At 47.8% G+C, this 26,132-nt stretch overlaps 1 protein-coding gene across 1 annotated transcript in view; it reads right to left on the reverse strand.

Annotated features, from left to right (window-relative positions):
• LOC129830837 (electrogenic aspartate/glutamate antiporter SLC25A13, mitochondrial-like) overlaps positions 1–26,132 on the reverse strand; it is a 110,559-nt gene that overhangs the window by 5,850 nt on the left and 78,577 nt on the right. Inside the window, exons 14-17 of the mRNA XM_055893610.1 lie at positions 21,678–21,818; positions 11,696–11,834; positions 890–1,048; positions 699–789 (exon numbers count right to left, since the gene is read on the reverse strand). Of these exons, the coding sequence (XP_055749585.1) occupies positions 699–789; positions 890–1,048; positions 11,696–11,834; positions 21,678–21,818 (530 nt within the window). The remainder of the gene's footprint in view (positions 1–698; positions 790–889; positions 1,049–11,695; positions 11,835–21,677; positions 21,819–26,132) is intronic.

Below are 26,132 nucleotides of genomic sequence, written 5' to 3' on the forward strand. Positions count from 1 at the left end.
TAGGAAATGTCACATCAATCCCACCAAGTAATGGGCTGCGTCACAAACGGTGACCTATTCTCTTTATAGTGCACTGCTTTCGACCAGAGCCCTATAGGAACAGGGTGCCATTGGCATTGCAGACCAAGTAAATGGTTGAAGCTAGTCACCTGATCTACTCTGAAATTATTTTGGTCTCATGGCATGTCTTATTCCTCTGGAGACAAAGAAGTGCACCCACATGATGGGTAGCCAAGCTTTTCATTTAACCCTCTGCATGGTTTTAAAAGGAAATCTATTATTTGTATAACTACACATCTCTCTCCCTGTGTTGAAAGGCTGGCAGTAAAGTGCTGCTAGAAATGACCATGATTTTGTATCACACAGCAATAGTCAGTAGAAGCTATTATTCCCGACTGGACCATTCTGACATTTAGGTTTTTGGATTTCTCAGTCTTATTGTGTGATCCCTGAATTTCCTCAGCAAGACTAAGCACTCAAGTCTAATATCCGACAAGACATCAGGACCCTTATTCATGAGGTGTCTCAGAGTAAGAGTGCTGATATAGAATCGGTTATAATCTTATTATTTTAATAATAAATAAGATTATATGGATGGGAGGGTGGATCCTAGATCAGCCCTCCTATGCTGAGACACTTTATGAATACGGGCCAGGCTCATGTCATTCAGATGAGGAGAGGGAGGAGTTCTGACTTACTGTCCGCCGAAGTCCACGTAGAACCACCTCTGCAGGAGTTCATAGGTCACCAGGGTGACCCCAAACTGAGGTGAGGACCGGAACACTCGGGCTACAGTGAAAAACCACAACTCTCAATAACACTATTTCACTATTACACTACTGTGCCATTTATATCACGTCATCAGATATTAATAAAAATGTGGTGATACCTCCTGCTCCTTTCCAGAAGGCCCGTGGTCCCTCCTCCTTCAGAATCTTCCAGAAACAGTCAACAAGGCCACTGTACGTGGTCTGGCCAGCACGGGCCGCCACTTGTAGCCTGGTCTTGATAACATCGGCTGGGGTCACCAGGGAGGCCGCGGGCATACCTAAGGATAGAACACCTCACTCAGCACTTGTTAGCACTGTAGTGGTTCTGTTATCCTGCATCAGTGTTGGTACTGTCTGTGAATGTAGTGGTTCTGTTATCCTGCATCAGTGTTGGTACTGTCTGTGAATGTAGTGGTTCTGTTATCCTGCATCAGTGTTGGTACTGTCTGTGAATGTAGTGGTTCTGTTATCCTGCATCAGTGTTGGTATTGTCTGTGAATGTAGTGGTTCTGTTATCCTGCATCAGTGTTGGTACTGTCTGTGAATGTAGTGGTTCTGTTATCCTGCATCAGTGTTGGTACTGTCTGTGAATGTAGTGGTTCTGTTATCCTGCATCAGTGTTGGTACTGTCTGTGAATGTAGTGGTTCTGGTATCCTGCATCAGTGTTCGTACTGTCTGTGAATGTAGTGGTTCTGTTATTCTGCATCAGTGTTGGTATTGTCTGTGAATGTAGTGGTTCTGGTATCCTGCATCAGTGTTCGTACTGTCTCTGAATGTAGTGGTTCTGTTATCCTGCATCAGTCTCCGTATTGTCTGTGAATGTAGTGGTTCTGTTATCCTGCATCAGTGCTGTCTCTGAATCTAGTTGTTCTGTTATCCTGCATCAGTACTGTCTGTGAATGTAGTTGTTCTGTTATCCTGCATCAGTGCTGTCTCTGAATGTAGTGGTTCTGTTATCCTGCATCAGTGCTGTCTCTGAATGTAGTTGTTCTGTTATCCTGCATCAGTGCTGTCTCTGAATGTAGTGGTTCTGTTATCCTGCATCAGTCTCCGTATTGTCTGTGAATGTAGTGGTTCTGTTATCCTGCATCAGTACTGTCTGTGAGTGTAGTGTAGTGGTTCTGTTATCCTGCATCAGTGTTAGTACTGTCTGTGAATGTAGTGGTTCTGTTATCCTGCATCAGTACTGTCTGTGAATGTAGTGGTTCTGTTATCCTGCATCAGTACTGTCTGTGAATGTAGTTGTTCTGTTATCCTGCATCAGTACTGTCTCTGAATGTAGTGGTTCTGTTATCCTGCATCAGTACTGTCTCTGAATGTAGTGGTTCTGTTATTCTGCATCAGTACTGTCTGTGAATGGAGTGGTTCTGTTATCCTGCATCAGTGTTCGTACTGTCTGTGAATGTAGTGGTTCTGTTATCCTGCATCAGTGCTGTCTGTGAATGTAGTTGTTCTGTTATCCTGCATCAGTACTGTCTCTGAATGTAGTGGTTCTGTTATCCTGCATCAGTACTGTCTCTGAATGTAGTGGTTCAGTTATCCTGTATCAGTCTCTGTGTTGTCTGTGAATGGAGTGGTTCTGTTATCCTGCATCAGCCTCCGTATTGTCTGTGAATATAGTGGTTCTGTTATCCTGCATCAGTGTTAGATCTGTCTGTGAATGTAGTGGTTCTGTTATCCTGCATCAGTGTTAGTACTGTCTGTGAATGTAGTGGTTCTGTTATCCTGCATCAGTGTGCGTACTGTCTCTGAATGTAGTGGTTCTGTTATCCTGCATCAGTGCTGTCTGTGAATGTAGTGGGTCTGTTATCCTGCATCAGTGTTGGTATTGTCTGTGAATGTAGTGGTTCTGTTATCCTGCATCAGTACTGTCTGTGAATGTAGTGGTTCTGTTATCCTGCATCAGTGCTGTCTCTGAATGTAGTGGTTCTGTTATCCTGCATCAGTGTTCTGTGAATGTAGTGGTTCTGTTATCCTGCATCAGTGCTGTCTCTGAATGTAGTGGTTCTGTTATCCTGCATCAGTGTTCTGTGAATGTAGTGGTTCTGTTATCCTGCATCAGTGTTCTGTGAATGTAGTGGTTCTGTTATCCTGCATCAGTGCTGTCTCTGAATGTAGTGGTTCTGTTATCCTGCATCAGTGTTCTGTGAATGTAGTGGTTCTGTTATCCTGCATCAGTGTTCTGTGAATGTAGTGGTTCTGTTATCCTGCATCAGTGCTGTCTCTGAATGTAGTGGTTCTGTTATCCTGCATCAGTGTTCTGTGAATGTAGTGGTTCTGTTATCCTGCATCAGTGTTCTGTGAATGTAGTGGTTCTGTTATCCTGCATCAGTGCTGTCTCTGAATGTAGTGGTTCTGTTATCCTGCATCAGTGCTGTCTGTGAATGTAGTGGGTCTGTTATCCTGCATCAGTGTTGGTACTGTCTGTGAATGTAGTGGTTCTGTTATCCTGCATCAGTGTTAGTACTGTCTGTGAATGTAGTGGTTCTGTTATCCTGCATCAGTCTCCGTATTATCTGTGAATGTAGTGGTTCTGTTATCCTGCATCAGTCTCCGTATTATCTGTGAATGTAGTGGTTCTGTTATCCTGCATCCGTCTCTGTATTGTCTGTGAATTTAGTGGTTCTGTTATCCTGCATCAGTCTCCGTATTGTCTGTGAATGTAGTGGTTCTGTTATCCTGTATCAGTCTCCGTATTGTCTGTGAATGTAGTGGTTCTGTTATCCTGCATCAGTCTCCGTATTGTCTGTGAATGTAGTGGTTCTGTTATCCTGCATCAGTCTCCGTATTGTCTGTGAATGTAGTGGTTCTGGTATCCTGCATCAGTCTCCGTATTGTCTGTGAATGTAGTGGTTCTGGTATCCTGCATCAGTCTCCGTATTGTCTGTGAATGTAGTGGTTCTGGTATCCTGCATCAGTCTCCGTACTGTCTGTGAATGTAGTGGTTCTGTTATCCTGCATCACTATTTCTGCTCAATCTGAATGTATATGTTTCTACTGTTGGGTTATACAAAGGGCATACTTGAACCCGTTATACAAAGGTCATACTTGAACCCGTTATACAAATGTCATACTTTAACCCATTGCACTGTGTACTCCATGTACACTACTGTTCAAAAGTTTGGGGTCACTTAGAAATGTCCTTGTTTTTTGAAAGAAAAGCAAATTTTTTGTCCATTAAAATAACATCAAATTAATCCGAAATACAGTGTAGACATTGTTAATGTATTAAATGACTGTTGTAGCTGGAAACGGCAGATTTTTTTATGGACTATCTACATAGGTGTACAAAGGCCCATTACCAGCAACCATCATTCCTGTGTTCCAACGGCACGTTGTGTTAGCTAATCCAAGTTTATCATTTTAAAAGGCTAATTGATCATTAGAAAACCCTTTTGCAATTATATTTGCACAGCTGAAAAATGTTGCAAAGAAAGAGCCATATCTCAGTAGGCCAATCAAAATAAAATATTAAGATGGGCAAAACAACACAGACACTGGACAGAGGAACTCTGCCTAGAAGGCCAGCATCCCAGAGTCGCCTCTTCACTGTTGATGTTGAGACTGGTGTTTTGCGGGTACTATTTAATGAAGCTGCCAGTTGAGGACTTGTGAGGTACCTATTTCTCAAACTAGACACTCAAATGTACTTGTCCTCTTGCTCAGTTGTTCACCGGGGCCTCCCACTCCTCTTTCTATTCTGGTTAGAGCCAGTTTGCGCTGTTCTGTGAAGGGAGTAGTACACAGCGCTGTACGAGATCTTCAGTTTCTTGGCAATTTCTCGCATGGCATAGCCTTCATTTCTCAGAACAAGAATAGACTGACGAGTTTCAGAAGAAAGTCTTTTGTTTCTGGCCATTTTGAGCCTGTAATCAAACCCGCAAATGCTGATGCTCCAGATACTCAACTAGTCATAAGAAGGCCAGTTTTATTGCTTCTTTAATCAGAACAACAGTTTTCAGCTGTGCTAACATAATTGCAAAAGGGTTTTCTAATGATCAATTATTCTTTTATGATAAAAATGATCAACTTGGATTAGCTAACACAATGTGCCATTGGAACACAGGAGTGATGGTTGCTGATAATGGGCCTCTGTACGCCTATGTAGATATCCCATTAAAAATCTGCCGTTTCCAGCTACAATAGTCATTTACAACATTAACAATGTCTACACCACATATGTCAGAGTCAAGGCCCGCGGGCCACATCCGGCCCGCGAGAAGGTTTTTTACGGCCCCTGGGATGATCTTGATTTATTATTAGAACCGGCCCGCAGACCGCAGCAAGCCGGCAGCCCGCAGATCTTTTACACGCACCAATACTACATTTCCCACAATGCAACGGTGACGCACCGAGCAGTAGGCTGCTTCATTTCAATATTTATTGGCACAGCAGTCGTCAGCATCACAGTAAAATTAACTTTCAGATACCCATCAAAAATGGCAAAACGGAAGGTGGACACTGAGAACCGGGGGTTTCAAACAAGGTGGGAGTCGGAGTATATGTTCACGGAGGTAGCTGGAAAACCTGTGTGTCTTCTGTGTGGAGAAAGTGTGGCGGTACTGAAAGAGTATAATCTGAGACGACATTATGAAACGAAACACGCGGACAAAAACAAGAATATGGACATGGAACAAAGGCTACAAAAGGCAGAGGAATTAAAACGAGGCCTCAAATCTCGACAGGCTCTGTTCAAAAAAGCCAAATCACAAGGCCAGGCTGCTGTCAAGGCCAGTTTTATTTTGGCAGAAGAGATCGCTAAATCAGCCCGGCCATTTACGGAGGGGGATTTCATCAAAAACTGCATGATTAAAGTTTGTGACGAAGTTTGCCCAGAAAAAAGGCAACTCTTTTTAAATGTGAGTCTGAGCAGAAACACCATTGCCGAGAGAGTAGACCAGTTGTCCATCAATCTAAAAGAGCAGCTTGTGAAAAAGGGAAAAGATTTCATTGCATATTCCTTGGCTGTGGATGAGAGCACCGACATTTCTGACATTGCCCAGTTGTCAATTTTCATCCGCGGAGTGGACTCCAGCCTAAGCGTGACAGAGGAGTTTTTGGCTTTACGTCCTATGCATGGCACAACTACGGGGCATGATTTGTATGAAGAGGTGTCAAGATGTGTAAATGAGATGGAGCTGCCTTGGGAAAAACTCGTGGGTTTGACAACCGACGGAGCACCTGCGATGTGTGGACACAGGAGCGGACTGGTGGCGAAGATACGGGAAAAGATGCAAGAGGAAAACGCGACAGGTGAGCTGACAGCTTATCATTGTATCATACACCAGGAAGCGTTGTGCGGTAAAGCCTTGAAAATGGAGCATGTAATGAGCATCATCACGCGCACAGTTAATTTTATCAGAGCCAAAGGTTTGAATCACCGCCAGTTCAAGGCATTTCTGACGGAGTTAGAAACGGAGCATGGTGATTTGCCTTATCACACAGAGGTGCGATGGCTAAGCCAGGGAAAGGTGCTTCAAAGATGTTTCGAGCTTCGTGAGGAGATTTGTCTGTTCTTGGACAGCAAAGGGAAAGACACAACACAACTCCGAGACGAAATGTTTCTGTGTGAAATGGCTTTTCTGTGTGACATTACGAGTCATCTGAATGCAATGAACTTGCAGCTGCAGGGTCGGGATCATGTCATCTCTGATATGTACAGTACAGTGAAGGCATTTAAAACCAAACTGACTCTGTGGGAGACGCAGATGCGGAAAGAAAATTTGAGCCACTTTCCCAGCTGCCAGACCATGAAAGAGAAGCTCTCTACCAGTGCGTTCCCGAGCGCACAGTTGGCTGATAAAATAGGTATGCTTGCCGCTGACTTTCGACGCCGATTTGCTGACTTTGAAGCACAAAAAAGCAGGTTGGAACTGCTCGGTAACCCATTTGCTGTTGACGTGGAAAGCTCACCACCAAACCTCCAAATGGAGTTGATTGACCTCCAATGCAATGATGCACTGAGGGCAAAATATGCGGCAGTGGGTGCTGCGGAGTTCGCCCGTTTCCTCCCCGACACAATGCCCCAGCTGCGCATCCAGGCTGCTCAAACGTTGTCTATGTTTGGCAGCACATACCTGTGTGAACAACTGTTTTCTTTGATGAACCTGAACAAAACATCACACAGAAGTCGACTTACTGCTGAACACCTCCACTCAATTCTGAGGATTTCCTCAGCTCAGAGCCTTACCCCGAACATTGATGAACTTGTGGAAAAGATGGGACACCACCAAGTATCACCCTCAACCTCAAACAAGTGAACATTACTGTGCAATCACATATTTAGAGTTTTTACTCAGTTCAAGTTTAAAAGTTAAAGTTTAATATTTGTTTTCACTGCATGTTACTTCTCCTTAAACAAAGTGTTGTTTTTGATTAATAGATTTTTGCACTTTATTTTATTGTATTTCAATCCAATTATATTTTAAAAATATTTCAGTTGAGTGGATGATAGAAAATTGCTATTATTGTTTTTTTCTTTGAAGTAAATTTAGCCCACTTTTGCTAAAATAGAAAATATAGGCTACTGATGGTGCCTTGAATACCGGTTTCTTTCATTTAATGTTCATGTTATGGGGATTTTTATATAAAGGAAATTTGTCTTTTGTGTCTGTTGAAAATTAAAGATTACTGACAGAGCCATAAGAAAATATTGCTTTATTTATCTGATCATATTGGAATATATTTGTTAGGTTTTCAGTAGGTTCAATTAGGTTCACTAGACTATATGCGTCATTTAAAATTTTTTCAATGAACATTCGAACAGTCCGGCCCTCGGCTTGTAGCTAAATTTTTTATTTGGCCCTCCGTCCATTTGACTTTGACACCCCTGGTCTACACTGTATTTCTGATCAATTTGATGTTATGTTAATGGACAAAAAAAAAAATAATCTTTCAAAAACAAGGACATTTCTAAGTGACCATTAACTTTTGAAGGGTAGTGTACATCATGTGTATGACCAATAAACAAACTGGAACTCGCAATGAGATTTTTATCTCACTCCTCTTGTCTACCTTTGTACTTATTTCAAAACATCATCATATCCTACTTTCATTTGAGCCTTTGGTCATCTGAATGAGGACCTGTCATATGTAAAACTACTCTCTTGATCCTTCCCACAGAAAGTTGTGTACGATCAGAAAAATACATTAGAAAACTCCATTGGCTCTACTATGTAATGTTCATGGTTTTCTCCTGCAACGGGCAGACAATACGAGGTAATGAGATGGACACACAAAAGCGTCCCACGTGCCAGTGACTGGTGACTGGGGGCCCCATGCGGGCAGCCCTCTCCAGCCACTTCAACTATGAATGGCATCAATCATCAATGGCTGCTTTTGACCACCACGCACAGTCATTACCATCACCGGCCTCTTCACCAGCTAGTCACACAGGCTACATGTCTTCAAACTAAACGAGCCATTCAATTCAACCACTGATCAACTCACTCACTGCAAATGTGACAGAACTGGAAAGACCACCTGCACTGATATCCTTCACATGAGAGGGCAGGAGATAAGAGGACAGGAGGGGAGAGCAGAGGGGGGAGGAGAGGAGGGGAGAGGAGTGAAGAGGAAGGGGGAGGAGAGGAGTGGAGAAGAAAGGGAGGAGAGGAGGGAAAGGGAGAAGAGAGGAGAACTCAACTGGTTTCACAGCACATTCAAAGTGCTAAGGAGACTCAGCGAAGCACCTCAAAACACAGGAACGGTCTTAAATCTCCCTCTCAAAGCTACCTCAGAAAGTATATTCCTCTACAGCCAGAGAGAGAGAGAGAGCAGGAGGAGGAGGAACTGGGAGATGACCAGCTCTGCAGTGTGTTGTGGGATTAGGGGGTCTATATAATGCAGCCCAAACTGAGTGTGTAATTACATTTCCTGAGACGACAAAAAAAGCGTCAATTGCTAAAAAAGCTTAATCGTCTGATAAATATAGAAAGGATTGATAAATATTATGAGCAAATGAAAAATCATAAACTGCATTTCAGGTTTCTAACCTAGCTCCCGGACCCGGTCGAGGGAATTACCAAAATAAGACGAAGGGGGAGATTGGGAGTAGGAATGTCTTTTTAGATTTATATGACTTTTCCATGTACTGTAGCGCCATGATCACTGCTCACTCAGCGCTGAAGAGCAGAACTACAGCACTGACCGACATATCCCTCAGGATTCAAAATAAATATTAACCCTTTTCTTTTGACGTTCCAAACCACCCTGGCTTGGCTTCTGCACTCGCCTTCTTACACGCTGTTTTCTTTAAGATAAACCCACTCAAATAAAAAATATTCAAACTACAGACTCGCTCCAGATCATAGTTTTAAGCAGGAAGAGGAGACAGAGACCTGGAAGACTGTGGATCAAAACTGTCTTTCCTCCGGGTTGTGACATCTGTTGATGGCCGACACAGCTCCTCATCCTCCCTCAGCGCCTCACTCTTAACACTCCTAACACACAGGCTGCCTCTCAACAGGCACCCTATTCCCTATATAGTGCACTACTTTTGACCAAAAAGTCAAAGTACTACTGGCCATGGTCAAAAGTAGGGCACTATACAGGGAACAGGTTGGCAGTTGGGACAGAGCTCAGGCTGCCAGTTCCTATATGTTAGCAGAGAATAGTCTCCCATCCTATTGAAACCCTGTTGGCAGGCAGGCGGTTGGTCTCTCTGGGCTCTATCTGTTCACTCAGCGCTTAGCTCCAAACCCCAGCCTCCAGCCAATCGCTGAGCACTCTAATTAGGGACGACCACGATGGAGCCTGCGGTCGCCGGTGGCTACTGGGGTCTTAGGCCTGGAGCCGGGAGGCTAGGAGGGATAGAGGAATGGGAATGGAGGGATGGAAGGAGGGAGGGAGGGATAGAGGAATGGGAATGAAGGGATGGATGGAGGATGGGAGGGATAGAGGAATGGAGAATGGAGGGATGGATGGGGGAAAGAAAGGGGTTGAGGCTGGGGAATGGAGGAAAGGAGGGATGGGGAGGGGCAAGGATAGAGGGATAGAGGCTAGGAGGGAAGGAGGTTAGAGGGATGGAGCTGGGGTCTTGGGTCTGGGCCGGGTTCCATGTGGTGGCTCACCACCCACCAGGAATGCTCACGCTTGGTTTTCTGCTTCCTCAAGAATGGTTCCTTATTAAGCTTGTGCTAGTGACAACATTTTAACAGTATTGTATTTTTATCTGAATCGTCATCTTCTGATCATCAATGACCCATATGGTTGGATGTGTGAATAATGTATACAGTTTCTTTATCATATAGGCTGAGAGAGAGAGAGACAGAGAGAGAGAGAGACAGAGAGACAGAGAAAGGGAGAGACAGAAGGACAGACAGAAAATAAACCAGGGAGAGAAAAAATAACTCTTAGAAAAAAAGGTTCCAAAAGGTAGAACTGTTTCTACCTGGAACTAAAAGAGTTCTACCTGCAACTAAAAAGGGTTATTCAAAGCGTTCTCCTATGAGGACAACCAAAGACCACTTTAAGGTTCTGAGCCACAGTTCTAATGACTGCCTTGCCTGGTTCACCAACTACTTTGCAGACAGAGTTCAGTGTGTCAAATCGGAGGGCATGTTGTCCGGTCCTCTGGCAGTCTATGGGGGTACCACGGGGTTCAATTCTCGGGCCGACTCTTTTCTCTGTATATATCAATGATGTTGCTCTTGCTGCGGGCGATTCCCTGATCCACCTCTACGCAGACGACACCATTCTGTATACTTCTGGCCCTTCCTTGGACACTGTGCTGTCTAACCTCCAAACGAGCTTCAATGCCATACAACACTCCTTCCGTGGCCTCCAACTGCTCTTAAACGCTAGTAAAACCAAAATGCATGCTTTTCAACCGTTCGCTGCCTGCACCCGCACGCCCGACTAGCATCACCACCCTGGACGGTTCCGACCTAGAATATGTGGACATCTATAAGTACCTAGGTGTCTGGCTAGACTGCAAACTCTCCTTCCAGACTCATATCAAACATCTCCAATCCAAAATCAAATCTAGAGTCGGCTTTCTATTTCGCAACAAAGCCTCCTTCACTCACGCCGCCAAACTTACCCTAGTAAAACTGACTATCCTACCGATCCTCGACTTCGACGATGTCATCTACAAAATAGCTTCCAATACTATACTCAGCAAACTGGATGCAGTTTATCACAGTGCCATCCGTTTTGTTACTAAAGCACCTTATACGACCCACCACTGCGACCTGTATGCTCTAGTCGGCTGGCCCTCGCTACATGTTCGTCGTCAGACCCACTGGCTCCAGGTCATCTACAAGGCTATGCTAGGTAAAGTGCCGCCTTATCTCAGTTCACTGGTCACGATGGCAACACCCACCCATAGCACGCGCTCCAGCAGGTGTATCTCACTGATCATCCCTAAAGCCAAAACCTAATTTGGCCGCCTTTCCTTCCAGTTCTCTGCTGCCTGCGACTGGAACGAATTGCAAAAATCTCTGAAGTTGGAGACTTTTATCTCCCTCAACAACTTTAAACATCTGCTATCTGAGCAGCTAACCAATCGCTGCAGCTGTACATAGTCCATCGGTATATAGCCCACCCAATTTACCTACCTCACCCCCATACTGTTTTTATTTATTTACTTTTCTGCTCTTTTGCACACCAGTATCTCTACTTGCACATGATCATCTGATGATTTATCACTCCAGTGTTAATCTGCTAAATTGTAATTACTCGATTTATTGCCTACCTCATGCCTTTTGCACACATTGTATATAGATTCTCTTTTTTTTCTTCTACTATGTTATTGACTTGTTTATTGTTTACTCCATGTGTAACTCTGTGTTGTTGTCGGTTCACACTGCTTTGCTTTATCTTGGCCAGGTCGTAGTTGCAAATGAGAACTTGTTCTCAACTAGCTTACCTGGTTAAATAAAGGGGAACTAAAATAAAAGAAAAGTGTTGCATGGTATCTTGCCTGCTATGGCCCCTGAAAACAGCAGCCTGCCCGGTCCGATCCTCCCATCATCATCACTCATGTAGGTCTTGATGTGAGCATAGCAGGGGAAGTAGATGGCTGAGAAGGGGATGTCTCGCAGGAAACAGGCTTTGGCTCCCTGTGGATGGTGTAGCGAGAAAGAAGAGACGAATAGGTGAGGAAAGAGGGGGGGGGGGGGGGGTTGAGCGATGGGGAGGACAGAGAAACAAGAAGGGAGGCAACAGACAAGGAGGGGTCAAAACAGAAAGAGAAAGACAAGAAGACAAGAAGACAAGAAGACAGGGAGGGAGGGAGGGAGGGAGGGAGGGAGGGAGGGAGGGAGGGAGGGAGGGAGGGAGGGAGGGAGGGAGGGAGGGAGGGAGGGAGGTTAGGTAAAAGGCTGAGGAGGTCTCACATTATCCTTTTGACATCCTGATCTGGAAAATAAATGCAAGTGTTTTCTAGAATGGAATGATGTTACCTTCAACAGCTTTTTCCAGTCCCATCAGAACATCATTTCTTATAGTATAGCTTGTGGTTTATGTTCTGAAAAATCTAACCCCAAAATGTCTAAGACTGGTTTCTGTTCCTGTCCCTCTATTTGAAAATCTGGGATCTTACACATCGCTAGGGCCAGGAGTGTACTCTGACCATATCACATGTACAAGGAAAACTCTAGGTCCTACACTACAACTCATCACCTCTCCTCACTTCTCATCTCCATCTGGCTGCCAGTTTATATACATGAGACGAGAGAGAGAGATAGAGAGAGAGGGATAGAGAGAGAGGGATAGAGGGAGAGGGATAGAGAGAGAGGGAGGGAGAGGGATAGAGAGAGAGGGAGAACGAGGAATAAAGAGAGAGGGAGAACGAGGGATAGAGAGAGAGGGAGGGAGGGAGATGGAGAACGAGGGATAGGAAGAGAGGGAGGGGGATTGGGAGAGAGAGGGAGAGAGTGGAGAGTGAAAGACGAGAGATCAGGGAAAGAGGAGGAAGATTGCCTCTGTCCATCACCGTAAAGAAAGCCATATCTTCAACCAGATTACGTTTCATCTTATTCCCCTCCTTGGCTGCCATCCAGGTGAGGTTGGGGAAGGGGAAGAGAAAACGACAGCTCTCCCTTACACAGAGCAGTTTATAGCCAAGGTTGGATCCCAAATGGCACCCTATTGGCACTATACAGGGAATTGGCTGCCATTTGGGACTCAGACCAGGAAAAGTTATCCTTTAAAAACAGGCCTCATTTAACTGCTGGGGTTAATCCTACCACTCATCCACAGCGTACACAGATACCTTACTGTATGGTATCTCTTCTTTCCTCAAGCGCTTTGCTTCTTTCTCCCCTGCCCTGTCCTGCCTGCCATCCCCTACCCTGCCTGCCCTACCCTGCCTGCCCTGTCCTGCCGGCCTGCCTGCCCGCCCTTCCCTGCCCTGTCCTGCCCTGTCCTGCCTGCCTGCCCTTCCCTGCCCTGTCCTGCCCTGTCCTGCCCTTCCCTGCCCTGTCCTGTCCTGCCTGCCTGCCTGCCTGCCCTTCCCTGTCCTGCCTGCCCTGTCCTGCCTGCCTGCCCTTCCCTGTCCTGCCTGCCCTGTCCTGCCTGTCCTGCCTGCCCTACCCTGCCTGCCCTGTCCTGCCTGTCCTTCCCTGTCCTGCCCTGCCTGCCCTGCCTGCCTGCCCTTCCCAGCCTGCCCTGTCCTGCCTGCCCTGCCTGCCCTTCCCTGTCCTGTCCTGCCTGCCTGCCCTTCCCTGCCTGCCTGCCCTACCCTGTCCTGCCCTTCCTGCCTGCCCTTCCCTGCCTGCCCTGTCCTGCCTGCCCTTCCCTGTCCTGCCTGCCCTGTCCTGCCTGCCCTTCCCTGCCTGCCTGCCTCCCTGCCCTTCCCTACCCTGTCCTGCCTGCCCTACCCTGCCCTGTCCTGTCCTGCCCTGCCTGCCTGCCCTTCCCTACCCTGTCCTGCCTGCCCTTCCCTGCCCTGTCCTGTCCTGCCCTGCCTGCCCTGCCTGCCTGCCCTTCCCTACCCTGTCCTGCCTGCCCTACATTGTCCTGTCCTGCCCTGCCTGCCTTCCCGTCCCTACCCTGTCCTGCCTGCCCTACCCTGTCCTGTCCTGCCCTGCCTGCCCTTCCCTACCCTGTCCTGCCTGCCCTACCCTGTCCTGTCCTGCCCTGCCTGCCTGCCTGCCCTTCCCTACCCTGTCCTGCCTGCCCTTCCCTGCCCTGTCCTGCCCTGTCCTGCCTGCCCTGTCCTGCCTGCCTACCCTGTCTGCCCTGTCCTGCCTGCCCTGTCTGCCCTACCCTGCCTGCCTACCCTGCCCTGTCCTATCCTGCCTGCCCTGTCCTGCCTGCCTACCCTGTCTGACCTGTCCTGCCTGCCTACCCTGCCCTGCCCTGCCTGCCCTGTCCTGCCTGCCCTGCCTGTCCTGCCCTGCCTGCCCTGTCCTGCCTGCCCTGTCCTGTCCTGCCCTGCAAGCCCTGCCTACCCTGTCCTGCCTGCCCTACCCTGTCCTGTCCTGCCCTGCCTGCCCTTCCCTACCCTGTCCTGCCCTGTCCTGCCCTGCCTGCCTGCCCTTCCCTACCCTGTCCTGCCCTACCCTGTCCTGTCCTGCCCTGCCTGCCTGCCTGCCCTTCCCTACCCTGTCCTGCCTGCCCTTCCCTGCCCTGTCCTGCCCTGTCCTGCCTGCCCTGTCCTGCCTGCCTACCCTGTCTGCCCTGTCCTGTCTGCCCTGTCTGCCCTACCCTGCCTGCCTACCCTGCCCTGTCCTGTCCTGCCTGCCCTGTCCTGCCTGCCTACCCTGTCTGACCTGTCCTGCCTGCCTACCCTGCCCTGCCCTGTCTGCCCTACCCTGCCTGCCTACCCTGCCCTGTCCTGTCCTGCCTGCCCTGTCCTGCCTGCCTACCCTGTCTGCCCTGTCCTGTCTGCCCTGTCTGCCCTACCCTGCCTGCCTTCCCTGTCCTGCCTGCCCTGCCTGCCCTGTCCTGCCTGCCCTGTCCTGCCTGCCCTGCCCTGCCCTGCCCTGTCCTGCCTACCCTGCCCTGCCTGTCCTGCCTGCCTACCCTGCCCTGCCTGCCCTGCCTGCCCTGCCCTGCCTGCCCTGTCCTGCCCTGCCTGCCTACCCTGCCCTGCCCTGCCCTGTCCTGCCTGCCCTGTCCTGCCTACCCTACCATGCCCTGCCCTGCCCTGCCCTGCCTGCCCTGTCCTGACTGCCCTGTCCTGCCCTGCCTGCCTGCCCTCCCCTCCCTGTCAGGGCCGCCATGCCACACTGCGTGCTGAAAAGTTGTCGATAGGCCCTGGTTCACAATCACACACAGACAGTACGGCAGTACAGGCCTAGTACTGTTTAAATACGTGGAGGTGAGACTGACCTGTTTAAATACATGGAGGTGAGACTGACCTGTTTAAATGCATGGAGGTGAGACTGACCTGTTTAAATACATGGAGGTGAGACTGACCTGTTAAAATACATGGAGGTGAGACTGACCTGTTAAAATACATGGAGGTGAGACTGACCTGTTTAAATACATGGAGGTGAGACTGACCTGTTTAAATACATGGAGGTGAGACTGACCTGTTTAAATGCATGGAGGTGAGACTGACCTGTTTAAATACATGGAGGTGAGACTGACCTGTTAAAATACATGGAGGTGAGACTGACCTGTTAAAATACATGGAGGTGAGACTGACCTGTTAAAATACATGGAGGTGAGACTGACCTGTTTAAACACATGGAGGTGAGACTGACCTGTTTAAATACATGGAGGTGAGACTGACCTGTTTAAATACATGGAGGTGAGACTGACCTGTTTAAATACATGGAGGTGAGACTGACCTGTTTCAATGCATGGAGGTAAGACTGACCTGTTTAAATACATGGAGGTGAGACTGACCTGTTTAAATACATGGAGGTGAGACTGACCTGTTTAAATACATGGAGGTGAGACTGACCTGTTTAAATACATGGAGGTGAGACTGACTTGTTTAAATACATGGAGGTGAGACTGACCTGTTACAATACATGGAGGTGAGACTGACTTGTTTCAATGCATTGAGGTGAGACGGACCTGTTAAAATACATGGAGGTGAGACTGACTTGTTTCAATGCATTGAGGTGAGACGGACCTGTTAAAATACATGGAGGTGAGACTGACCTGTTTAAAAACATGGAGGTGAGACTGACCTGTTACAATACATGGAGGTGAGACTGACCTGTTTCAATGCATTGAGGTGAGACTGACCTGTTTCAATACATGGAGGTGAGACTGACCTGTTTAAAAACATGGAGGTGAGACTGACCTGTTACAATACATGGAGGTGAGACTGACTTGTTTAAATACGTGGAGGTGAGACTGACCTGTTTAAATACATGGAGGTGAGACTGACCTGTTTAAATACATGGAGGTGAGACTGACCTGTTTAAATACATGGAGGTGAGACTGACCTGTTTAAATACATGGAGGTGAGACTGACCTGTTTAAATACATGGAGGTGAGACTGACCTGTTACAATACATGGAGGTGAGACTGACTTGTTTAAATACATGGAGGTGAGACTGACCTGTTTAAATACATGGAGGTGAGACTGACTTGTTTAAATACATGGAGGTGAGACTGACCTGTTACAATACATGGAGGTGAGACTGACTTGTTTAAATACATGGAGGTGAGACTGACCTGTTTAAATACATGGAGGTGAGACTGACCTGTTTAAATACATGGAGGTGAGACTGACCTGTTTAAAAACATGGAGGTGAGACTGACTTGTTTAAATACATGGAGGTGAGACTGACTTGTTTAAATACATGGAGGTGAGACTGACCTGTTTAAATACATGGAGGTGAGACTGACCTGTTACAATACATGGAGGTGAGACTGACCTGTTTAAATACATGGAGGTGAGACTGACCTGTTTAAATACATGGAGGTGAGACTGACTTGTTTAAATACATGGAGGTGAGACTGACCTGTTTAAATACATGGAGGTGAGACTGACTTGTTTAAATACATGGAGGTGTAGGCCATGGGTCGCAACAGGCGGCAGGAGGGTCAAAACTAGCCTGCAAGTGATTTTCTTTGGCCCACCAAAGTTTTTAGTAAATAAATTATAATAACAAAACTATGTTCAATTTTTGGTCAAGAAAGATCAACAGAAATTCAGCAAAAAAACGTGTTTAATTTAGGAATAAAAAAGAGAGAATAAAACAAGAGATGTGATCATGTCTCAGTGTAATCAAAGTATGAAATTATTGTTATTTTCCAATATAATCATTTTAGGGGTTAGTTATGGTCAATTTGCAGTGTACAAATTATTCCAATTTTTCCAGCCCCCAACCATCCGCTCTGATAAAAGATTCGCTGAGGCGGATTGCCTACCCTGGTGTAGCCTGACATAATATGTAACGATAATCCTCCTCCTCTTCAACCGAAAAGGAGGAGTATTGAGGGAACCAAGGTGCAGCGCGTTGAAATGACATGATGAATTTATTTAATAAGACAAAACGAACTATACTTGAAAATGATACAAAATAACAAAACGAAAGTAGACAGTCCTGAACGACGAACTTACATACAACGTGACGAACGAAATGAACAGGAACAGACTACATGAAATAAACAAACCGTATACAGTCCCGTATGGTGCAAACATTGACACGGACACAGGAGACAACCACCCACAAACAAACACTGTGAACCGCCTACCTAAATATGACTCTCAATTAGAGGAACGCCAAACACCTGCCTCCAATTGAGAGCCATACCAGGCAACCCTAAACCAACATAGAAACAGATAACATAGAATGCCCACCCAACCTCACGTCCTGACCAACTAACACACAAAAACTAACATAAATAGGTCAGGAACGTGACAGTACCCCCCCCACAAGGTGCGAACTCCGGACGCACCAGCACAAAGTCTAGGGGAGGGTCTGGGTGGGCATCTAACCACGGTGGTGGCTCAGGCTCCGGGCGCGGTTCCCACCCCACCATAATCCATCCTAACTTCCTCCAACATAGAATGTCCACCCTCTTTCTTCCCCCACACAATTCTCTTAATAATATATTAAATAAGGATAACACCAGGACAGAGAGATAAATCAAGATAGAGGGATAGATAAGACTATAGAGATAGATGAAGATAGAGAGGGAGATTAGGATAGAGGGGCAACTCCGGACTGAAAGGCAGCTCCGGACAGAGAGACAGCTCTGGACTGATGGGCAGTTCTGGGTATCCAGCCTTTTCAGGCTGAAAGGCAGCTCATGGCTGACTGACGACTCTCGATGCTCATGGCTGGCTGACGGCTCTCGACGCTCATGGCAGGCTGACAGCTCTCGACGCTCATGGCAGGCTGACGGCTCTCGACGCTCATGGCAGGCTGACGGCTCTCGACGCTCATGGCAGGCTGACGGCTCTCGACGCTCATGGCAGGCTGACGGCTCTCGACGCTCATGGCAGGCTGACGGCTCACGACGCTCATGGCAGGCTGACGGCTCACGACGCTCATGGCGCTCTGACGGCTCTGGCTGCTCATGGCTCTCTGACGGCTCTGGCTGCTCATGGCTCACTGACGGCTCTGGCTGCTCATGGCTCACTGACGGCTCTGGCTGCTCATGGCGCTCTGACGGCTCTGGCTGCTCATGGCTCGCTGGCGGCTCTGGCAGATCCTGTCTGGTTGGCGGCTCTGGCAGATCCTGTCTGGTTGGCGGCTCTGGCAGATCCTGTCTGGTTGGCGGCTCTGGCAGATCCTGTCTGGTTGGCGGCTCTGGCAGATCCTGTCTGGTTGGCGGCTCTGGCAGATCCTGTCTGGCTGACGGCTCTAGCGGCTCCTGTCTGGCTGATGGCTCTAGCGGCTCCTGTCTGGCTGACGGCTCTGTAGGCTCATGGCAGACGGGCGGCTTTGCAGGCTCATGGCAGACGGGCGGCTTTGCAGGCTCCTGGCAGACGGATGGCTCAGATGGCGCTGGGGAGACGGATGGCTCAGATGGCGCTGAGGAGACAGATGGCTCAGATGGCGCTGGGAAGACGGATGGCTCAGATGGCGCTGGGGAGACGGATGGCTCAGATGGCGCTGGGGAGACGGATGGCTCTGGCCGGATATGGCGCACTGTAGACCTGGTGCGTGGTGCCGGAACTGGAGGCACCGTGCTAATGATAAGCACCTTCCTACTAGTGCGGGGAGCAGGGACAGGGCACACTGTATTCTCAAAGCCTACTCTATCCCTGATGCGTGGTACCGGCACTGGTGACGCCGGGCTGAGGACAAGCACATCAGGATTAGTAGGGGGAGAATATACAGTGTGTACAGGGCTCTGGAGACGCACTGGTAGCTTAGTGCGTGGGCCCGGAACTGGAGGCACCGGGCTAAATACACGCACCACAGGGAGAGTGCGTGGAGGAGGAACAGGGCTCAGGATACGCACTGGTAGCCTAGTGCATAGTGTAGACACTGTAGGTACTAGGCTGGGGCGGGGAGGTGGTGCCGGAAATACCGGACCGTGGAGGCGTACTGGCTCTCTTGAGCATTGAGCCTGCCCGACCTTACCTGGTTGAATGCTCCCGGTTGCCCGACCAGTGCGGGGAGGTGGAATAACCCGCACCGGCCTATGTAGGCGAACCGGAGAAACCATGCGTAAGGCCGGTGCCATGTATGCCGGCCCGAGGAGACGCACTGGAGACCAGACGCGTTGAGCCGGCCTCATGACACCTGGCTCAATGCCCAATCTAGCCCTCCCAGTGCGGGGAGGTGGAATAACCCGCACTGGGCTATGCACTCGTACAGGAGACACCGTGCGCTCTACTGCGTAACACGGCGCCTGCCCGTACTCCCGCTCTCCACGGTAAGCCTGGGAAGTGGGCGCAGGTCTCCTACCTGCCCTTGGCCCACTACCCTTTAGCCCCCCCCCAAGAAATTTTTGGGAGTTACTCACGGGCTTTTTCGGCTTCCGTGCCAGACACGTTCCCTCATAGCTCCGGTTCCTCTCTCCGGTAGCCTCCGCTCTCCTCAGTGCCTCCAGCTGTTCCCATGGGAGGCGATCTCTACCAGCTAGGATCTCCTCCCATGTGTAGACACCCTTTCCATCCAGAACATCGTCCCATGTCCATTGCTCCTTCTTTTCCTGTCCCTTTCTCCTTTGACTCCGCTGCTTGGCTCTGGTAATTTGGTGGGTGGTTCTGTAACGATAATCCTCCTCCTCTTCAACCGAAAAGGAGGAGTATTGAGGGAACCAAGGTGCAGCGCGTTGAAATGACATGATGAATTTATTTAATAAGACAAAACGAACTATACTTGAAAATGATACAAAATAACAAAACGAAAGTAGACAGTCCTGAACGACGAACTTACATACAACGTGACGAACGAAATGAACAGGAACAGACTACATGAAATAAACAAACCGTATACAGTCCCGTATGGTGCAAACATTGACACGGACACAGGAGACAACCACCCACAAACAAACACTGTGAACCGCCTACCTAAATATGACTCTCAATTAGAGGAACGCCAAACACCTGCCTCCAATTGAGAGCCATACCAGGCAACCCTAAACCAACATAGAAACAGATAACATAGAATGCCCACCCAACCTCACGTCCTGACCAACTAACACACAAAAACTAACATAAATAGGTCAGGAACGTGACATAATATGTGTGTCTCCTTCTGTCTATGGCTTTGAATGAGGGATTGTGCATGGTGCATACAGTATGATTGACTGTGAGTACTGGAGTACATACAAGTATGTGTTAATATGAGTGAATAGCTTTGTCTTGATAAATACTGCACTGCAGACACAGCAATACCATACATGTGATAGGATCATAGTTGGAGTTCTCACTGTGAACAGTGGTGGCACTAGCGCATCAGCCAGTCAGTCAGTCAGCCAGTCCCTCCAGCAGCGGAGCGGAGGTAGGTAGCAGGGAGAGGCAGAGAGAGAGGCTGAGGGGCAGGGTAATTAGCCTGACAAAGGGTGCTCTGTGCCTGGGCACAGCCCTGAGGAGCCAACCCGTCTGGGACTCACAGGCTGGAGCCTGTCTGGGCCCTCCCAGCCCTCCTGCTTCTCTCTCAATGCACATTGTCTCAGCAGGAGGACAGGAGACACAGAGGGAGACAGGGGAGGCACCACTACCGTCATACCGGATTCAGCATTCTCATACATACGACGGAGCAGACATACTGTAGACACGCGCAAACACGGACAAACACATACAAGTGGAGGCATCAGGTTCAGCACTCTCTCACTCACTCACACACACACACACACACACACACACACACACACACACACACACACACACACACACACACACACACACACACACACACACACACACACACACACACACACACACACACACACACACACACACACACACACACACACAGATTGACAAACACAAAAGACTAACATGGGAAGACATAGAACTGAAACGTTGCTAAGAAAAGAGAAAAGGTTAGAATCTGCAGGCTCTGGATAAAGTAACCTTGAGCTGTCATTTAAATCAAACCCAAAGAAGTGTTAACGCCCACAGCTTTAATGAGAGATAAAAGACTGAATCAGAACTCTCTAAAATGTTTCATGAATCAACGACACTGGTCATCGGTGCCCTTCTAAAAACCAACCTCTCCATAATGAGAATGACCCACCGTAGTTCTAAAATAAAGCCAAAAATAGCACCTGCCAGAGCTCAAATCCCCGTCCAACAGTCCCTTGAAAACAAAACGCAGAGCCCCTCTACCTACCTGAGTCAATGGTATTCAGTCCATTGTTACCATGGCCATTGTTACAAAGTTAGCTTACGTTGTTTATATCTCAATCTCAGCCATGCTCCCTGCTACCTGGCCCTGGGCGGCCCTATGGTCCACAGTCGCTCGTAGGCCCTCATTAGCAATCTCTACCTGATTCAGCTGCTATTGTAGCTGAGGGGTTAAGTACAGCTATGTCCTAATTGTCCCTGTCTTTGAATTCAGTGCTAGGTGTACAGAAGGATCTACCTTATAGAGGCCAAAGAAGCCCAGGTCCTTGATGACAGATATGGCGCTGACGCGGGGGCCGGTGGTGATCTCTCCAGCCACCTGCAGGCGGATCTTCACGATCTCCAGAGGGTTGGTAAAGATCACCTGAGATCCACCCGCCTGGACGACACACACACACACACACACACAGTGGGGAAAGGATTTACAGTATTAGATAAGTGTTTTATGAATCTTTTTGTAATAAAACTGTGACACAATGGGCTGTAAGTGGCCACTGTAGCTAGGTAACGGAGTCAGCCGTATAAATTGAACGCACCCTCGTTCTTTAGGCCTTTCTCCGGTCAAGACGCGAGCGAAGCAGATAAGCGCAAAAATGAAGAACGGTATTAAATGTTTTTATGATACACTGATAGCGCCCTGCTGGAAGTGGTGTTGGAGGGCCAGTAGGAGGCACTCTTTCCTCTGGTCTAAAAAAAATATCCCAATGCCCCAGGGCAGTGATTGGGGACACTTCCCTGTGTAGGGTGCCGTCTTTCGGATGGGACGTTAAACGGGTGTCCTGACTCTCTGAGGTCATTAAAGATTCCATGGCACTTATCATAAGAGTAGGGGTGTTAACCCCGGTGTCCTGGGTAAATTCCCAATCTGGCCCTCAAACCATCATGGTCACCTAATAATCCCCAGTTTACAATTGGCTCATTCATCCCCCTCCTCTCCCCTGTAACTATTCCCCAGGTCGTTGCTGCAAATGAGAACGTGTTCTCAGTCAACTTACCTGGTAAAATAACGGTAAAATAAATAAAATAAATAGGCACCTCACAGGTCTGACTGATGTCATTCACACAGGACAGGTCAATAGGCTACACTGGCAGTGATAGATGTTCACTGTAGACAGGCTGCTAGGTCTGTCAGTGATAGATGTTCACTGTAGACAGGCTGCTAGGTCTGTCAGTGATAGATGTTCACTGTAGACAGGCTGCTAGGTCTGTCAGTGATAGATGTTCACTGTAGACAGGCTGCTAGGTCTGTCAGTGATAGATGTTCACTGTAGACAGGCTGCTAGGTCTGTCAGTGATAGATGTTCACTGTAGACAGGCTGCTAGGTCTGTCAGTGATAGATGTTCACTGTAGACAGGCTGCTAGGTCTGTCAGTGATAAATGTTCACTGTAGACAGGCTGCTAGGTCTGTCAGTGATAGATGTTCACTGTAGACAGGCTGCTAGGTCTGTCAGTGATAGATGTTCACTGTAGACAGGCTGCTAGGTCTGTCAGTGATAGATGTTCACTGTAGACAGGCTGCTAGGTCTGTCAGTGATAGATGTTCACTGTAGACAGGCTGCTAGGTCTGTCAGTGATAGATGTTCACTGTAGACAGGATGCTAGGTCTGTCAGTGATAGATGTTCACTGTAGACAGGCTGCTAGGTCTGTCAGTGATAGATGTTCACTGTAGACAGGCTGCTAGGTCTGTCAGTGATAGATGTTCACTGTAGACAGGCTGCTAGGTCTGTCAGTGATAGATGTTCACTGTAGACAGGCTACTAGGTCTGTCAGTGATAGATGTTCACTGTAGACAGGATGCTAGGTCTGTCAGTGATAGATGTTCACTGTAGACAGGCTGCTAGGTCTGTCAGTGATAGATGTTCACTGTAGACAGGCTGCTAGGTCTGTCAGTGATATATGTTCACTGTAGACAGGCTGCTAGGTCTGTCAGTGATAGATGTTCACTGTAGACAGGATGCTAGGTCTGTCAGTGATAGATGTTCACTGTAGACAGGCTCCCAGGTCTGTCAGTGATAGATGTTCACTGTAGACAGGCTGCTAGGTCTGTCAGTGATAGATGTTCACTGTAGACAGGCTGCTAGGTCTGTCAGTGATAGATGTTCACTGTAGACAGGCTGCTAGGTATGTCAGTGATAGATGTTCACTGTAGACAGGCTCCCAGGTCTGTCTCTAGTCTCTAAACAGTCCTTATTCAGTTCTACCCTGCCTGAGGGGTTCTGTCTTAACGCTCCAACCTTGTACTTGGTGCCGGAGATCAAACACCCAGCCACAGGCCCAGACAGGTTCCTCTCAGAGAGCTTTCATGCTTCAGCTACGGTATCTAGAGCCGGGGGTGTGGTGCAGCGGCGGCGGCGTTTAAACTGTGTTTATAGCTAACTGCGTCTCGGCACGGAGAGGGAGAGCCGGGATGTAGTTAGCCGGGAAAGGTGGCAACCATCCTGGAACTCTTTCTCGGCCTCTGCCTCGCTCTCTCGCTCTCTCTCTCCCGGTCTTTCTCTCTTCCTAGTTGCCCCTGGATACTGTGGCTGCACAGAAAGCGGCACAGTGCAATTAGATAGAAATCTGTTTCCATGGAGCCCTTCCCCGCCGTTAAAAAGGGCCTGTACTGTTGGTTGTTGTTCTTTCTCCGCCCTCTTTGCTGTGGAATATGAATGTTGAATTTTGTGTCTTCTATCTTACGGGAAAGCCATCAAATGAGTGCCTCAATCTGAATCTGCAACCATGTGCGTTTTTAACAGCTGCCCTAGAATTCTTAAGTAAGCATTTCCATATTTCGAGGAAGAGATCATAATCGTTTCATTGAAGGTATTAAAACTTTAAATAGAGTGGAGCAGAACCGACCCACACTTCCCTTCCAGCCCTTAATGAGGGCAGTGAATAGCAGGAGGCCGATTCTTAATTCTAACGTCTCACAGCTACAATGGTATAACTATTTCTTCCTGTGGAAAATTATCTTTCATAGTTGATTACAGCGGCCCTCTAAAAGCAATGCATTTATTACAGGTCCGTTGGACACGGAGATGATGAGCTGGAATTAGGTCCACTTCAGCAGCCAATGCTCTCACTCACATCAATTGGACACTAATTGGGGGATTTTTTAATATTAAAGGACAGAAAACAACAAGACAGGTTAGAGAAACCACTGCACAATTAGGACTGACAGACAGAAGAACAGACACATATGTCAGGGGGAGGGGGAGAAAGGGAGTGAGAGGGAGAGAGAGACAGAAAAGCTCAAACAGTGAAGAACAAACACCATTGTAAATACAACCCATATTTCTGCTTATTTATTTTCCCTTTTGTACTTTAACCATTTGCACATCGTTACAACACTATACATACATAATATGACATTTGTAATGTCTTTATTCTTTTGGAACTTCTGTGAGTGTAATGTTTACTGTTCATTTTTATTGTTTATTTCACTTTTGTATATTATCTACCTCACTTGCTTTGGCAATGTTAACATATGTTTCCCATGCCAATAAAGCCCTTGAATTAAATCGAATTGACAGAAACAGAGAGAGAGAGAAAGGGAGAAAAAGAGAGAGGGAGAGATAGATGGAGAGAGCGAGAGAGAGAATGGGAGAGAGAGAGATAGAAAGGGGAGAGAGAAAGGGGGAGAGGGAGACAGACAAAGAGGGCGAGAGAGGGAGAGTCACAGAGAGAGAGAGAGATTTGATTACAGAGTGACACAGTCGGTGGCGCTCTGATAATTCCCAGGTAATTACAAGGCAAGGTGATCCCCTTAGGAGTTTTGAGAGTCAGCACCTCAGACACGCTCCAGCACTGAGAGATGAGGGGCCTAGACCGCAGAGTTGACTGCACTCTCATATCAGCAACTCCACACACACACACGTGGGCATGTATACGCACACACACACACACACACACACACACACACACACACACACACACACACACACACACACACACACACACACACACACACACACACACACACACACACACACACACACACACACACACACACACACACACACACACACACACACACACACACACCCTGGGGCTAACAGCTAACAGTTTCCTTTTCAAAGGCATACAATAGCTTAGCGCAAGTTAGCAAACATTAGCCACCCTCCATTAATAACCACTCACACTTTCATAGGTGCCAAGAGAATGCTCAATGGGGATTACACAAGATAGCATGCATTTATGTATGTGTGTGTGTGTGTGTGTGTGTGTGTGTGTGTGTGTGTGTGTGTGTGTGTGTGTGTGTGTGTGTGTGTGTGTGTGTGTGTGTGTGTGTGTGTGTGTGTGTGTGTGTGTGTGTGTGTGTGTGTGTGTGTGTGTGTGTGTGTGTGTGTGTGTGTGTGTGTGTGCGTGCGTGCGTGTGTGTTTATGTTCTCATGTGAGTGTTAAACGTTGTGATAAATGTTTTTAGCACTCGAAACGGAGCCGAATAACAAACCATTACAAAGGCTTAACAATCTAATTGAAGCGATTTACACTGAATAATTGCTACAGTGAAAACTAACAAAGCAACACTGTATTCCCTCTCTCTCTCCCTCTTTCTTTCTCTCAATTTAAAGGGCTTTATTGGCATGGGAAACATATGTATACATTGCCAAAGCAAGTGAAATAGATAATCTCTCTCTCTCTCGCGCGCTCTCTCTCACTCTCTCTCTCGCTCTCTCGCTCTCTCTCTCTCTTCCTTCTGTTGCTTT

This window comes from Salvelinus fontinalis, chromosome 32, assembly GCF_029448725.1.
Source record: "Salvelinus fontinalis isolate EN_2023a chromosome 32, ASM2944872v1, whole genome shotgun sequence".
In the NCBI taxonomy this organism is placed as follows: domain Eukaryota; kingdom Metazoa; phylum Chordata; class Actinopteri; order Salmoniformes; family Salmonidae; genus Salvelinus; species Salvelinus fontinalis.